The sequence below is a fragment of the Dermacentor silvarum genome, chromosome 3 (genome assembly GCF_013339745.2).
Source record: "Dermacentor silvarum isolate Dsil-2018 chromosome 3, BIME_Dsil_1.4, whole genome shotgun sequence".
Taxonomy (NCBI): Eukaryota; Metazoa; Arthropoda; class Arachnida; order Ixodida; family Ixodidae; genus Dermacentor; species Dermacentor silvarum.
The window spans coordinates 129665858-129681900 of record NC_051156.1 but is presented as its reverse complement, the minus strand read 5'-3'; the positions used below and the strand labels follow the sequence as shown (position 1 = coordinate 129681900).

Sequence of the window (16043 nt, the reverse complement as noted above, 5' to 3'; positions counted from 1 at the left end):
CGCTTACCCTGTGAAACATCACGAAACTTTTAGCTTCAGACAATCATGTGTAGTCGCTTTAGTCGCCGTTATCATGGCTTAGGCGCACTGATACAAGTGTGTGTCCAATCAGTTATTCTTGATACGCTGGCGATATAGTCGGCGTAAGTTTGCGTGTGAGTTGAATGGACGAGCGCAAATAAAGTCTGAAAAACCTACTGTCACAAAGCGGGCGCTATAACCTATTTGTCGCTGTAGAAGTACACGTTTATTTCTTGTGCAAAACAGAACATGAAAAGTGAGGGTACTCCCATTGCTCACGTTCCGAGGTTGAAGTCCTTCGCAGGTTAGCAATACAACGCTGGAGAAAGAGCGTTTTCAGACATTCTGATGAATATTTTGAAAAGTTAGGATGTAGAAGTTTAACAGTTTTCTGTTTTTCTGTTCTGTACTAGACAAGTTTACATTATGGTGCCTTAGTATTAGGTACACTTGCTTTATCGCAATAATATCTGTTGTGTTTTGCGTTGTGAATTTGTAACGCAGAAATAAAAATAGCGTTTTCATTGTGTAAAGTGAGCTTGTTTTTCGAGTTTCATGTTGTCCCGGTATAAGCGCAGTCTTGATTGGTTACTTTATTTGCCTTCACGTACTTCGCCTTATTGAATATACTTCACTTTCTCTTTTATTCATGTTGACGAACGAAACAGAATGCACAAATGCTTTATTCATATGTTCCTCTAAACTCGCAGGGTACCCGCACGCCACATATGGAACAGCGGACTTCGCAAAGAATGGAAGATGGAAATACAAGACGTCCGACTTCAAATGAAGTGTTCACCATTTCCAAGTAAATATTCAACCTTTATGACCTAACATTTATTCAGCGACGCTCCTTTCTGATAAGATCTGTAAGGAAGATTCAAATGAATAAATTTTTATTGGAAGCAGTGACTTGACAGTCGAGGTGGGAAGGTCCCTTATTCCAGGAACCCTCTGGCTTGGATCGCCCTCCGGGCCCGGGCGACGAGTTCGCGCTGGTCGACCAGGTCCGGCTTGGAGATCGCAGCCTCCCATGTCTCAGCGAGAAGGGTTGGGTCTGCGTCTGCTGCTATTGGTCGTGTCGTTGTGATGCTTGCTCGGGTGTGCTTGCATTGCTGTAGGAGGTGCGCCATGGTTTCTGGCACGTTGCAGTGTGTACAGGTCTAGCTTTATAGCGTCGGGTGGAAATGATGGAGTAAGCTTCTGTGGGTGAAGGTATTGCTCTGCAGAGTCGCCTGTAGTCGGTGCCTTCGTTTCTCGTTAGTTTTGGATGTGGTGGAGGGTATACCCTGCGTCCAAGCCGATAGTGCTGCAGTAATGCTTGGTAAGTTAGCGGTATTGTTTCCATTTCCTCCGCTGATTTTGGTGGGTGGGACATGTCGAGAATCTCTTGCGGGGAGGTCCCGTTGACGCTTGCGCGGGCCGCGGTGTTTGCCGCTTCATTCCCCTCGAGTCCCTCGTGTCCCGGAACCCACATGATGCAGGTGTAGGGGGGAGGAGTGTCGCCACGTTTCAATATGTTCATCGCTTTGATGGAGATACTGCCCTTCATGTAGTTGCGTGCCGCTGTTTGAGAGTCGCTGAAGACCACTGTGGCATCCTCGCTTGTATAGGTGGCGAGTACTATATATATATAGCGGCCTCATCTGCTGTGTCCGCGCGTTTGGCGAGAATTGTCGCCAACGCCAATGCCGTCCCCCTGTAGTCTGTGACGCTGTTGTTTCGGACCGGATACTTGGCTGCGTCCACGTAGCGCGCCTGCGGGTCGTTACGGTGCCTGTGTCTGACAGCGTTTACCCTGGCGAGCCGTCTCGCTCGATGGTGCTCTGGATGCATGTTCCGAGGGATCTGATGAACTTGTAGACAATCTCGGAGCTTCGACATGATCTTTTCCTTATGTTCGCCATCGAGTTCTAGGTTGGTTGCGTATCCTGTGCGTTGGAGGACTGCTCGGCCTGTGGTTGTGAACTTGAATCTCTCGATCTGGTTGATGAGGTGCGCTTCCGCAAGTTGTTCCCAGGAGTTGTTAACTCCCATGCGAAGCAATCGTTCAGTGGAGGCGGTTGTTGGCAGTACTAGGGCGAGCTTCGTGGCCTTTCGTATTAGAAGGTTTAGCTTTTGTTTCTTGGCTATCTTCAGGTTGATGCAAGGGGTTCCGTATGTAATACGGCTGTAAAGGAGGGCTTGTACCGTTCACAAGGTGTCGTGCTCTTTGAGGCCATTGCGGCGATTTGCCACCCGTCGTATCAGATGAGTCAGCTGTGCCACGGTGTTCTGTAGCCTATAGGGAGTGTGGCGATACCGGACCCTTCCTTCAGTCCGAGGATTCGAAGTGAGTCCCTGAAGAAGGACCTGTGGGTTCGGTGCGTCGTGGCTTGGGGGCCGGCTCCGGGTGCGTGCCCCGAGTACTAATAGCTCGGATTTATCCGGGGCACAGTGGAGGCCGCAGGTGTTCAGGTACCGTTCGATGATGTTGACCGCCTCCTGAAGACGGTCCTCCTGTTCGCCCGTGCTCACACCTCTCGTCCGCAGTGTGATATCGTCTGCATATAGAGCATGAAATATCCCTGGGCAGGTGTATAGGAGGCGGGGAAGTTTGAGGAGGGCCACGTTGAATAGGAGTGGCGAGACTACCGAACCCTGCGGCGTACCCCTGTTAGGTAGGTCTTGCTCCGGAGATTGGCAATTCCCACTGGGGCCGTACGGTTGGTAAGAAAAGCGCGCCTGTAAGCGTATGTTTTGGCACCGCAGCCGATATCTTCTAGGCTACGGAGAATGGCTTCATAGCTCACGTTATCGAAGGTGCCCTTTATGTCTAGAGTTAGAATGGATGACTTGCTGTGTTTGCTCAAATGGCCAAGAATACCTTCCCTTAGCTGGAAGAGGATGTCCTGCGTAGAGGGCATCTGGCGGAAGCCGAATGTGGTGTGCGGATAGTGATCGTTGTCCTCCAGATGTGTGGTGAGCGGCTCGTTGACCATGTGTTCAAACAGTTTCCCGGTGCAGGACGTAAGGCAGATGGGGCGGAGATTTGCGATGGAGATGGGTTTGTTCGGCTTGGGTACTATGGTTACCTCTGATTGTTTCCAGGCTATTGGTAGCTCCCTCTTATACCAGCAGTCGTTATAGTACCGAAGAAGAGCTGCCGACACCCGAGGGGTTAGCTGTCGAAGGTGCTTGTTGGTGACTCTGTCTTTGCCCGGGCTCGTATTGCGTATTACCCTGGAGAGGGCCGCCTGTACCTCTGCCTGTGTGAAAGGCCGATCTAGCTCTTCGTTCGACGCTCCTTCGTACTCCCTGATGGTAGAAAGGTTGGTGGCAGTGGTTTGCGAGTTAGCTGAGTGGTGTAGTTTCGTCTGAAGTTTTTGGAGAAGCTGATCCCTGTGCCGCCATAGTTGTGAATTAGTCGGTGCATTGTATGTCTTTGTTGGGTTTTGGTGTGGGTGTCGTCGGCCAGGCCACGAAGTATATGCCGAGTCTTCTTTGTGCTGAGCGTCCCTCGAAGTTGGTCGCAGAAGGATCGCCAGTTCTGGCTCACTAGCTGTTCAGCGTACTCCTATGTCTGCGTGCTTAATAGGGCAGTTCGACGCTGGAGCTTGCGGTTGAGCTTTTGCCATCGCCATCATTTGAGAAGCGATCGCCGAGCCTGCCATAAGTGCAGTAGGTGATTATCGACCACCTGATTGTCCTCGTTTAGCTGAATCGTCCTAGTGTGACTGTCAGCAGCACCCACGATGCCGTTTAGCCAAGCTTCAACGTCTTCAACGTCCGAACGTCGTCGAGCTCATTCCTATACGCGTTCCAGTCAGTGAGTCGCGCCTTTCCTGTCTTGGGCGCGCGGTGAGGTTGTTCAACCTTGAGTTGAATTATGTGGTGATCGCTCCGTAGCGTGTCCGGGAGTCGGGTCCACGTGGCCTTTCGCACGTCTCGAGTGAACGTGAGATCAGGATTGGCGTCCCTCCATACGCTGCTGCACACTCAGCAGGGTTGGAGCAGGTCATTCCATAACGTAAGGCCGTGCTTCTGTGCGGCGTCGTGAACTCGTGCCCCTTTCTTGGTGGTGTTGGGGTAACCCAAGGCCGCGTGTGGGGCGTTAAAATACCCTAATACAACAAGCTGGTTGCCGTTAACGCTCTTGCGAATGTCCCGGACGAAGTGGTCGTAGTGGAGTAGCTGCTCTTGCGGCGGGCTGTAAAAGTTGACCAGGTGTGATGGAATAGTTCGGCACGTATGTCTGTGTGCAGTCAGGCGGTAATGAACGTCAGAGGCGCACGAACGGATATAAACGAACATTTATCTAACATGATAGGACTGAGACAAGACAAGCACTAAACATTGACTACAGAGCAAAGGTTCATAAAACGCACACATCTACACTAAGTCCTACGCGCAGCGTTCAAGGAAAAAAAACAAGTCCGTCTCACAGCTTCAGTCCTGATGGTCTCGTCGATCGGCGGTAGGTCGTCTCGAGCAGTCGCGACGATTTCCGTTGGAGATGACCCTCGTGGAGGCAAGCCAAGGCAGGATGACAGCACTGGTCATCAGATGAGGCAGGCGATGGCCCACGGCTGTATTACCGTGGCCAGAGCACTCGAATGGGTGTCAGGCGGGTGGCTTCCACCGCCACAACTCCACATGCCACCTCGAGCAAGAGGCGGCCTCCAAGCAAAGGCCTCAGGCCTCGAGCAAAGGCCTCGGTTAGGCCTCGAGCAAAGGCCTCGGTTAGGCCTCGAGCAATGGCCTCGGTTAGGCCTCGCCCCGGACACAGCCTGAAGCTGCTCCAACAGGAGGCGACGAGCAGGCAGCAGCCAGGCCTGCTCCAAACGGCGTCGCACCAGGCGCCACTCCGCATCTGCACCGACAGGCAGGCGCGTTGTCCTCAGGGCCGCCTCAGGTACCGCGGCAGGAGCTCCCGGAACAGCGCACTGGTCCTGCGTCTTCCAGTCACGAGCCCGCTCTGCCCGTCCGGCACCCGCGTCTTCTTCTTCCTTTTTCTCTTAATTTGCTTCGTTTTTTTTGAGCGCTGCCAAGCGCGCAAGCTGCCCCTGATGATGATGTCCCCAGCACATGGCTCGTACCTACTTTGAAGCTGTCCCTAGCTCGCCTTCTTCTGTTTCTTCATTCTTAATTCACATGTCTCGATAGTTGTCAAACCGTCCACGCACATACACAACACTGATAAGGTCACTGCACTACACCAGGTATAGGCTCTGTTGGTTCTTGCGATTCGGCAACAACTCCACTATGGCGTGTTCGATTTCAGTGTCTTCAATTTCGTGAGGCTGTGCGGTTAGCGTCTTCTTCACAAGAATTGCGGTGCGGGCAGTGTGTGCCATAGTGTTGTAGCCGGGGAACTTTATTTTGTTGGTGCTAGTTTCTTGTAACGTGATTATATCAGGATTGTTTGTTTTGAGATATTCTTGCAGGTTGACCGAGCGGGGTCTATAGGATCTGCAATTCCAGTGTCAAATGCGGAGGGTGGGAAGCGACTCGGTATGTCTACGTTTGAGAGCCGCCCTGTTGGTGGTTGTCCTCCACCTCGAGTAGGTGGTTTGGTGTTGTCGAGCTAGAATCCTCTGTGGATTCCACTCGCACTGTCTTTAGTATTCTACGTTTGGTTCCTAACTGCTCCGCCAGATCTTCATGAGTCACGAAATTCTTGTAAGCATAGGTCATGAAGTTGTGTGGTTGTGCCATGAAGCCATCCAGTTTCTCGTCGAGTGTGGTGACCGTACGGGTTAATGGCTCTACCTTTTCAATGATTTTAGTTATCACTGTCTGTATGGTTCTGTCTGCTGATGCGAGAAGTTTCGTAGTGAGGGTTACCTCGAAGGCTTGAATGCGTCGTTCAATGAGGTAAAGAATCTTCGCTTCATGTACTTGCAGCCGTTCGTCTACCCGCTTCTTTATTTTGGCTTCTACCTGTTTTCGTATGCTTTCTTCTACTCTCTTCGCTATACTCTGTCCTCGAGTTCTGGCGTGTTGTACTCGGTTACCCGTTGTTGTTGTATCGTCCTCTGTAGATCCCGTACTTTATGTTCGAGAGTCCGCATGGTCGCTGTCTCGCCCGAACTGCTTGTGTTGCGTGAGGAATTCGAGGCGCAGCTTCCGTTCGCCGCGGCGACGTAAGTCATTCGCCTAACGGAGTGACACCGTGACCGAGAGCGGGATGTAGAGCGCGATTGTAGGATAGAGCGAGAGCGTCTCCGGCCAGGTCTTTGTCGAGGCGAGGGCCCTTGTGAGCTGTCCGAGTTGGTAACCAGCGCGGGGAAGTCTGCGGTGCTTGAGCTCGAGTGACTCTCTCGGACGCGAGCGTTGTCAAGCTGCTGTCTTCTTACTTGGTAGGGGGGCGGGCTGTTACGGAGTTTCTTCTTGCATTTCTTGCCTGCCGTTTCGTGGTCTCCGCCGCAAATCTTGCACTTCGAGTGACAGTCCTGTTCTTCCGTGACTCCATCGCGCCCGCATGTGTAGTAGAAGTTGGCTCTCGGTTGAGGACAGATATCCTGTCGGTGTCCGATGGCGAGGCAGGTTCTGCAGTATTATTGGACGGATTTTCGGTTTAGGCTTGCATCTGTAGTCACCGCTCTGGTACGTTACGTAATAAGGGACGTGCTGTCCGTCGAAGGTGAAAACCGCGGCCTTTATGCGCGCGCCGAGAACCGTGTATCTTGAGTCCACTCGAAGGCCGGCAACAATCTCCGCGGAAAAAGACGAAAAATCACCGCCCAAGCACTCCATACAGATGTTAACCAGCGAAGCTAAAACGTGCGGCCCCCGTGTTTATGACTGGGTTAATCCCGACGGTTCATTAAAGTATTTCTCAAAAATTGCTTACGTCTTTGTCTTTCTTAATGAGGTTACACACACGTTCGGCTGCGACGGAGAGAACGACGTCCCTGACGGTATGCCCGCAGTCACCCGTTCTCGCTTCCGTTCGATGTCTCGTGTTTGCTCGGCGGCGTGGTTGGCAGCATTGGCCGCCATTGCCGCTAACGATTCTTCCAAAATTAATGGCTTCAACATTTAATCTGTCCGTTACGTGAGACAATGAACGGCTCTTACCCCCGTAAACAAGGCCTCCCCATTACGACGTCAGAAAGGAAATTCTACGCAAGAATGATGAGCGGCAACGCAGCCAGCTGTGGAAGAAGACGACGACGACGGCGAACGCGGGAGCAGTGGCACGAGCGCGTGCCGACCATGAGCGCAACCCGAGGAGCGCCAACAAGCCAGCTGCGGAAGAAGACGACGACGCTCGAGCCAATGTTGATGATGATAGTTTTCGGCACATAGGCGACGGGCAGACGCTTTTTCGTTTCACCTAGCCATATCAAGCTTCGCTCTAAAAATGGTTGATCCCTCTTTCATGGGAATCGGCAGATCACGGAAGTAAAACGTGTCTTCAGAGCAGCTGTTGCATGTTTCCTTCGTGAACTCATGGTCCGCTGCAGCGAAATGAGGCACGATTTGTGGGCCAGCGACCGTGTTGCGGGTTTTTTTGGCCCCGGCGTCCCGATGGCGAGTGCCGTCCTGCTGGCGAGTGGCTTTGGCGAAGGCGCGAGCGTTCTGGTCCGGATCCGTAGTGTCTACGGCAGCGAGTTGAGCTGCGACGCACACATATGCAGGAATGCCAGTTGCAAAGTTCGCACCGTGCGCCGCGAACGCGCGAAGGCATTCTGCTTCACGCGGGCATGCCTCTCGCCGGAGCAAAGCGAGATTCCCACGGCGCAGCAGTTGTCTTAGATGGTGCCATCGCAAGCGAAGCAGTAGGCGATGCACTGCTGATGCACGCTGAAACCGCAGTCCGAAGGCGACGAGGCGCCACAGGCTAACCTGACGCTAACTGCCTATACAAGGTTATCTTCGTGCATGTGGATTTAGATATTCTTGTGGCTTTGTTTATTGCGCTTTATATGCCTTTATCGCTGTAAATTTCAGAGGAATCTATACTTTTCGAAATGCAGAAGAGGCTGCGAACACGCACAATCGCTACTATTACAACGGTTCAGCTTGTCGAGGTGGCCAAATCGAAACGTGCCGAACATCTCAATGCACTGGCTTGTCCGCGATAAATTCACAAGGGTGTTTTATGTGGCCTGTCCATGCATGCATCCATGGCGTAGAGGTTTCCTTATCGAGCTTCCCTGCTAGAGCTCCTGTGCTCGAATCATGCCATCGAATCGTTTTAATGGTGTTTTTGATAGTATGATTATTGTATAGTTATTGTATGAAACTATGTGCACGAGGCTACACTTAAGTTATTTATTAAGCGAAGCTTTATAGGCTCACAGGTGTCGGTGGGGGTGGTGTCACGCAGAAAAGTTGGCCGGTCCTGAGTGGGTGGTGCAGAAAGAGTTCAAGCTCAATGGCACATACCAGGGACAAGAAATAAAGAAGGAAAAAAAGGAAGGAAGACAGAAAGAATTAGAGATAAAAAAAGAAAGAAATCACGTGCGGCGCACACACGCATTGGATATGGTACACGCGTGATCACGTGTCACGCGCGCTACCAATCAGGTTCATTTAGTGTGTTGCGAGGCCCTAGAGACATATAAGGAAAGCGGATTGACACACGCTCCTCCGGGCTTCCTTCGTCTCAGATCAGTTTCAGCGAACAGAGGGGAAAGCCACGCGTGGTGCGCTCTGCAAAGGAGCAAACTCTGTTTTATAAACGCCGGCGTGAGCTCACTCGGGAAAGGCCTCGTCGTCGACGTGCCGATTCTAGCGTGAGGGCTCCCCTAGCCCAGGCTCGCCGTCAGCGAAGAGCCCACGATCCCGAGGCCAGCGCTTTCAAAGCCGAAGCCCGCCGTCAGCGACGATCACAGAATCCCGCGGCGACGGCTTCCGAACGTTACCCTGACGAAGGTCAGATACACACGCGACAAGCTTCGCTTACCCCCATTTTTTCGACAGGGGAAGGGCTGGTGATTTTTCTATATATAAAACGCGTTGGAGCCTCCGCTGCGCTGTGACTACCGAAGCGCTCCCTGTCGGCGCTCGTTAGCGTCACGATGCAATACTTCGCTTCACCGCTTCTAGATGGCGGCACCGGAGCCGACGTCACATCCGTTACAGGAAATCAGTCGTGAAAGGCGGCATGAAACACTTTCGTGCTAAAAGCATGGATTAGATACCATTCGAAGTTGCGTTTAATTTTGCACGGTTTATTGACGTTGAAATAGTGGAGGACCCAAATTGGAGCACTTTGCACATTGTGACTTGTTACAGCACGGGATGTTCCTAAATCTTTGCTATTGAAAAAAGCACATGTTGCCTATGAAGTTATGCATCTCGTTCTCAGGCTTCCGGCTAATTTCAATGCACGGGACGGCACTGAGTGATGCAAACTGAATTTTTATGTGTGTTTGAAATATCGGTACAGCTACATTGAAACTCACTGAGCGACTATACTGTTTCTTAGAAGTAACTATATCTAAAGTGTCGTAACTATATTTAAATTTTACTCTTTATTTTGTTCTATACTTTGTAGCTGTGTATGATACCATAATTTTGGAAGTTTTGGATTTCTCCGTAGCTGCAGCATAAACCATTATAAAAACTTTTTTTGATTTTATAGTTACCGACTTGTACACCTTATTCTACAGTGTTATTTTTTTTATTTTTGGGGTTTCAAGACCTAAAGTGACTGCTTAAATTCAAGTACTAACAAAAAAACGCATATCTACGAAGTGAATGATGATGAGTGGGCGAAGCACCGGGGGATCATTCGGTTAACCGTGAATCCTCCGACGCCGGCAAGCGGACCCAGAGGCGGCGAGAGCGCGGGAAGCGGCGGCAGAACACCGGCAGCGTTCTCTACCTGAGGTTTCTGGCGCCGATGCTCGGTTCAAGCGCGAGCTTTGCGAGCCCTCAGCTCCGGTTAGGCTTGCCGGCGTTGCCGTACTGGTGCAGCTTTGCGAGCCCTCAGCTCCGGGTCCGCATGCCGGCGTTGCCGTTTTGCTACAGCTTCCCGCGCCCTAGACTCCGGGTCCGCTTGCTGTCTGTATCGCCATGCTGGAGCAGGTTTGCTAGCCCTCGACTCCGCTTGCAGTTGAGCCGCCACTCTCGCCTTTTCATCCATAGCGGGCGCGCCGTTATCAGAAACGACCGTTATCATCCATGGCTGGAGAGAGAAAGAGAGCGCGCGTCGGGAACGAACGCCCTTGTGCACCAGCAGCGCCCCTAGCGGACTTCATGCAAACCAGAGCTACGGACGACGACCAGGGGCGGACAAGGCTCGGCCCTAAGGTGCTTCGCCCCTAAAACTCCCTCTCCCCTCCCTCCCCCACACATTTGCCAGCAACTTTATTTTAAACACAACAAATTTAGTCAAAATTGCTGGAGCGGCTGTCGAGAAAGCGATTTGAACGTTTCTGTATAATTGAATCAGGCTAGTTGTGCTCCGTGACGCTGGTTTGAACAAGACGTTCTAGATGCTTGTTACAGTGTATCCTTGGGCTCGTTACTCGTGCATGTGTCTGCATGCGTACTGTGCATAAGTTGGTCATTTCATGCATAATCAATATACCCTGGAGTAGCTTGCTAGGCATATAGCTGAGCAAACATTTCGCGCACATAATAGCAAATATATCTCTGCCAATGTTGAGGTAAAGCTTCCTCTTAAGTACGCGCAGTTATCTCTCAGCACCAGGTTGGAGCCGGAGTCACACGAACGCACGCCATCTCCACCACGGTGCTTGGCTGCGTCTGGAAGACTTTCTTTGGGTGGCTGTCATCCCACCGCACCCAAGTTGAGTGACGTACGGATCGGAAATAAGGCCGAGGCGGCCGGCATCGACAAATGCTGGTGGGTGGCGGTGCTGGCCTTCGCGATGACTACGATGGAGTCGTCGTCCAGCCGCTGTTCCGGCTTCCTCATGGTCGGAATCATGGAGCAAATGAACGTCGAACGCGGCCTCGCCTCCTGGCCTGTCAGCCTTATCGGCTCTCTCATCGACTGTGGAGGTGAGCTTTCGAGTTGGTGGGTTGTGTAAGGCTTCAACCGCGCAGCCACCGTTCATCTCGTCATAGTACCGTTCACTTCACGGTGCCGTTCCTCGTGCCGTTCGGAGTGGTTACCATGTCATGGTGCCTACCCCTTCATGCGAGAGCGTTTGCTTGCAGATTTCGCCTCAAAATCGGGACGCCGGCGCCATAGAAATTTGTACCATTACTAGATGGACCTGTTACGATAGTGTCAATGGCCGCTGCAAGCAGGGGGTTCAGCCTGCATGGAAATGATTGTTAGTACATGGATTTGCCTAGACTTCGCCCTCCTGGTTTTCAATGGCAACGTGACTTTGCAAGCTGATGTTTTTCTTTAAGAACGCACTGCGTTTTAAATAATTAAATACTCGTGAATTATAAAAAAAGTTGTCGCAGTTTCACCTAAAAGGCGAAGCATCAATTGCGATAGCAAATTTGTAGAGAGCTATACAGAGTAATGATATTAGCTTTATCAGCTGTATAAACTTGGACATGCAGCAGCACCGGCAACACGCAGAACTGTTGTCGACGCCGTCGGCGTTTTGCACGCGTTCGCTCAAAATGCGTGCGGCGTTGGTGACTGTTGTCGGAGCCTCTGATATAAATAGGCACTTGGTGCCGCAGCTAAACGTCGCCTCCCTTTCCTCCCCCTCCCCCCCTCCCCCACGGCCTCTCGCGCGTCGGAAGAAGGCGCGTTTGCTCTACATATATGGTGATTGTAAAGGAGGAAAGAGACGCCTACTTCTGCAGCCCTTAAGGGAGCACGGCGCAGAACGCGCGTTTGTTCTCCGCCGTGCGTTCACTCCCCGTGAAAGCGCGCGCCCCCTCGCGCCCTTTCACTCGCACATACAGCGTTCGGCGGCGCGCGGCGACGATTTCATCTCCATTGACGTCATACGGAACCTCACGGCGACGGCGATGGCGACGACGACGGCGACGCCCACGGCAGAAATCTGCTTTTGAGTGTCCATATAATTGCTATCGCAATAAAAAAAGTTGTCGCAGTTTCACCTTAAAGGCGAAGCATCAATTGCGATAGCAAATTTGTAGAGAGCTATACAGAGTTATGATATTACCTTTATCAGCTGTATAAACTTGGACATGCAGCAGCACCGGCAACACGCAGAACTGTTGTCGACGCCGTCGGCGTTTTGCACGCGTTCGCTCAAAATGCGTGCGGCGTTGGTGACTGTTGTCGGAGCCTCTGATATAAATAGGCACTTGGTGCCGCAGCTAAACGTCGCCTCCCTTTCCTCCCCCTCCCCCACGGCCTCTCGCGCGTCGGAAGAAGGCGCGTTTGCTCTACATATATGGTGATTGTAAAGGAGGAAAGAGACGCCTACTTCTGCAGCCCTTAAGGGAGCATGGTGCAGAACGCACGTTTGTTCTCGGTCGTGCGTTCACTCCCCGTGAAAGCGCGCGTCCTCTCGCGCCCTTTCACTCGCATATACAGCGTTCGGCGCGCGGCGACGATTTCATTTCCATTGACGTCATACGGAACCTCACGGCGACGGCGACGCCGACGGCAGAAATCTGCTTTGGAGTGTCCATATAATTGCTATCGCAATAAAACATTGGCCGACATACCTCCAAGCGACCGTGAATGTCCAGCGAAGCTTTATCAAACATCACACATGGTCAAGCATTGCATTCACGCTGTTCTTCTGGTATCTAATTTCCGTGGTCTACCCATGGCAGTCTTAGAATGAACCGACTGAGTTGCTAGACGGGTCTCCCTTTTATATACGACAGCGTGGTGACGCGTCACTATATATATATATATATATATATATATATATATATATATATATATATATATATAGTTGTCTTTTCATCCGTTTTCATTTCCATTAATTTATCATTTCTTTAATTCAATTAGTAAGTACAAGTAATTTGTCCTATGTTATTCTTGGTGTCATCCGCCCCTAGGTTTGTGAGTGGTGGCACTGGCTAACACTCTCAGGGTTAGTTCTAGTTGTAAAACATAAGTGGTGGTTACAACATCTTTATTGAAAATCATGGTGGGGTCTCAGGGTGGCCCCTGTTGGGGGTGACTCCCTCGGCCCAAGTGACGATTTTCAGTTGTTCCCTGAGATCGGCGGCAGTCCTAAGTAAGGTCTCCCAGGTAAGTTTGGAGGGGGCTGGCAAGAGCGTATTTGGTGGAGGAAAACCCCTACATCCCCAAAGAATGTGGTCTTGTGTTGCCAATTCGTTCATGTTACAATTTTGACATATGGGGTTAAATTCCCCATTTGTGATAATCGCCAATCTGTGCGGACTCAGAAAAGAGTCTGTCTGAAGCTGGCGAAGGACGGTGGCCTGCGCTCTGGTAAGGTCCCGATGAGGCGCCGGGTATGTGCGCCTCCTTTCTTTATAAAAGTTTGTTATTTCATTATATGTGGTCACCACCTCACTCAGAGAATCCGAGTCAGAGCGGCGCGCCTCCCGGCTTGTTAACCACCCTCGGGCGATACGGTGCGCCTCCTCGTTCCCAGGATTTCCTGAGTGGGCGGGGACCCATACTAGATTAATAGGTCTGTCCGCTTGATAAAAAGTGTGGTAATAATTGTTTATGATTTGCTGCGTAGTTTTGCTAACAGTGCCTTTACTGTAATTTAAGATCGCGCTTTTGGAATCGCTAACGATTCGCTAACCTCGTTCGACCTAACGAACGAGGTCGTTCGTGATGGCTAGAGCGATAGCTGTCTCCTCCGCCTCAAGGGCGGAGAAGGCCTCCACCGTGGCCGCGTTTAATATGCGGCCGCTCCCGGTCACTACACTCACAACGTATTTTCGGTTACCCTGTGCCGCCGCATCCACATAGGCAACAGAGTGCTCGTCTTTATACTTATCCCACAACTGCTTTGCCCTGGCTGTACGACGGTTGTCGTGCCTTCCTCTGAGCATGTTTTTAGGAATAGGTTTAATGATCAGCTGCCGCCTTGTGATTTGTGGCAAGGGGGTTCGTCCCACAGAGGCGATTGTGGGATTCAGGCCTAGCTTGTCTAGTATGTACCTTCCGGCCTGGTACCGGACAGGCGGAAAATCTGGGCCGTTTTGTGCGCCTCGATTAGTTCTTCTATAGTGTTGTGTATTCCTAATCTCAATAGTTTGTCCGAATTAGTATATTTGGGTAGCCCCAACGCTGTTTTGTATGCTAGACGGACTAAGGCGTTAATTTTGTCCTTATCCGCTCGCCTTAGGTGGCAGTAAGGGAGGGAATACACTATGCGACTGATCAGAAAGGCCTGAATCAGCCGACATAGGTCCTCCTCCCTCATGCCTGTGTGTCTTGTTGCGATTCTTTTTATCAATCCGCACATTTGTCGGATCGTCGATTGCAGCCCGGCTATAGCCTGTGCGTTGCGGGTGTTGTGTTGTATGAGCATTCCCAGCACCCGGATGGTCAGCACAGGCGGGACCGGGCCAGACTCCATTCGAACCGCTATTGTGGAGGCCTGCTGTTGGCTGTCTGTTTTGTCTGTTCTCTTTCTGATAATTAGTAGTTCAGATTTCTTGGCAGAGCATGTTAGCCCGTTTAGTTTAACGTAATTTTGGACTGTGTCTGCAGCCGTTTGCAGTGCATCTGTGATTTCGCCATCTGAGACAGTGTTTGTCCAGATTGTTATGTCGTCTGCATATATTGAATGGCTAACGTGGGGTATTGCATCTAAGAGGGGTGGCAAGTTTCTCATGGTAATGTTAAAAAGGAAAGGTGAGAGAACTGCTCCTTGCGGTGTTCCTCGCGTTCCTAAGGTGAAGCGTTCGCTCTTAAGGTCGCCCAGATGAATTTCTGCAGTTCTTTCCCTGAGGATTGTAAAACATAAATACCCCAGAAAGCGGATGGGAAAACGGCTCCATAGTAGGTCAATGGTGAGAGCATCGCACGCGTAATGCGAAGACGTGGGTTCGTTCCCCACCTGCGGACAGTTGTTTTTTCGTGCGTTTTCATTTCCATTAATTTATCATTTCTTTAATTCAATTAATAAGTACAAGTAATTTGCCCTATGTTATTCTTGGTGTCATTGTTTGTTGGATGCTTATGATATGATATATATGCCTGATTGCACAGAAAGAGAGGCCGTCGTGCGCCTTGAATTCTTAACCTGGAGTTGTGTGTTTACACCACGAAATTTCCCGGTCAACGACAGGTATACAGCGTCGCTGTAAAGTTGTCCAATGGCAGGATTAGAACATACGACATCTAGCACAGAAGCCCGATACCGATACCATTACGGCAGGGACGCATGTACAAGCTGAACCGCTGCAATTAGAAGTGATTATGCGCGCTCGCAGAGCTTTATTTCCGTCTGCATTTAAAGTATCGATTGCTTCGAAATGTAGGCGCATGAAGGCAGATGAAGCGTAATAAACAAAGCCAAAATAAGGTCTTGAGCCAAAAGTACGAAGATCAGACAGATCTATGTATTAACGATCATTCCCATGGTGGCTGGACGATGGTAGTGCCGGAACTTCCTGTAGTAATCTTAGTGGGAAATTCTAGGTCCGCCGCACCGTAACTGTCACGCTGACTGAGCCTCGCTCTATACGAAACCGAGCAATCAGCAAATAAGCAACGATCGCTAAATTCATCGATTGTTTAAAGCAAGAGTTGGCAACCAGCGCCGCTAGCACGCCGACTACACTGCGAGGACAAAGCGGTGTTGTGCTGAATGTAATAACATATTATTTGTTTTTATCCTACGACTGTCTCCCTCCGTATGATGGCACCATCTTGCTCAGTCACTTAACCGAAGCAATATGTTACTGTTATACTAGAAAAAAAAGTAGGCAGACTGAACTCCAGTTGACATGTTAGTAAAGCGAAGCATTTTTGGTATGATTGGCTCAGGAAACGTGTGTGTGTAGTAGGAAGTGTGCTTTTCGAGGTATACATATTAGTGCTAAACAGCAGGATGCAATACGAAGAAACGATTTCGTTTGCAGTGAAATATGGACAGGCTGGACAGTATATACACATATTTACATGCTGTACATGTAAACTACTCTGCGAGGTCTAAAGTGGGAGATATGAA

The 16043-nt window shown here is 50.7% G+C and overlaps 1 protein-coding gene across 3 annotated transcripts in view; it reads left to right on the top strand.

Annotated features, from left to right (window-relative positions):
- LOC119445780 (monocarboxylate transporter 12-like) overlaps positions 1-16043 on the top strand; it is a 95402-nt gene that overhangs the window by 47683 nt on the left and 31676 nt on the right. The window contains exons 3-4 of one of the 3 annotated variants that reach the window (XM_037710057.2): positions 732-829; positions 10673-10986. In XM_037710057.2, coding sequence (XP_037565985.1) covers positions 732-829; positions 10673-10986 — 412 coding nt within the window. Of the gene's footprint in view, positions 1-731; positions 830-10666; positions 10987-16043 lie in introns of all 3 variants that reach the window. The other 2 variants (XM_049663614.1, XM_049663615.1) reach the window with 2 other exon arrangements.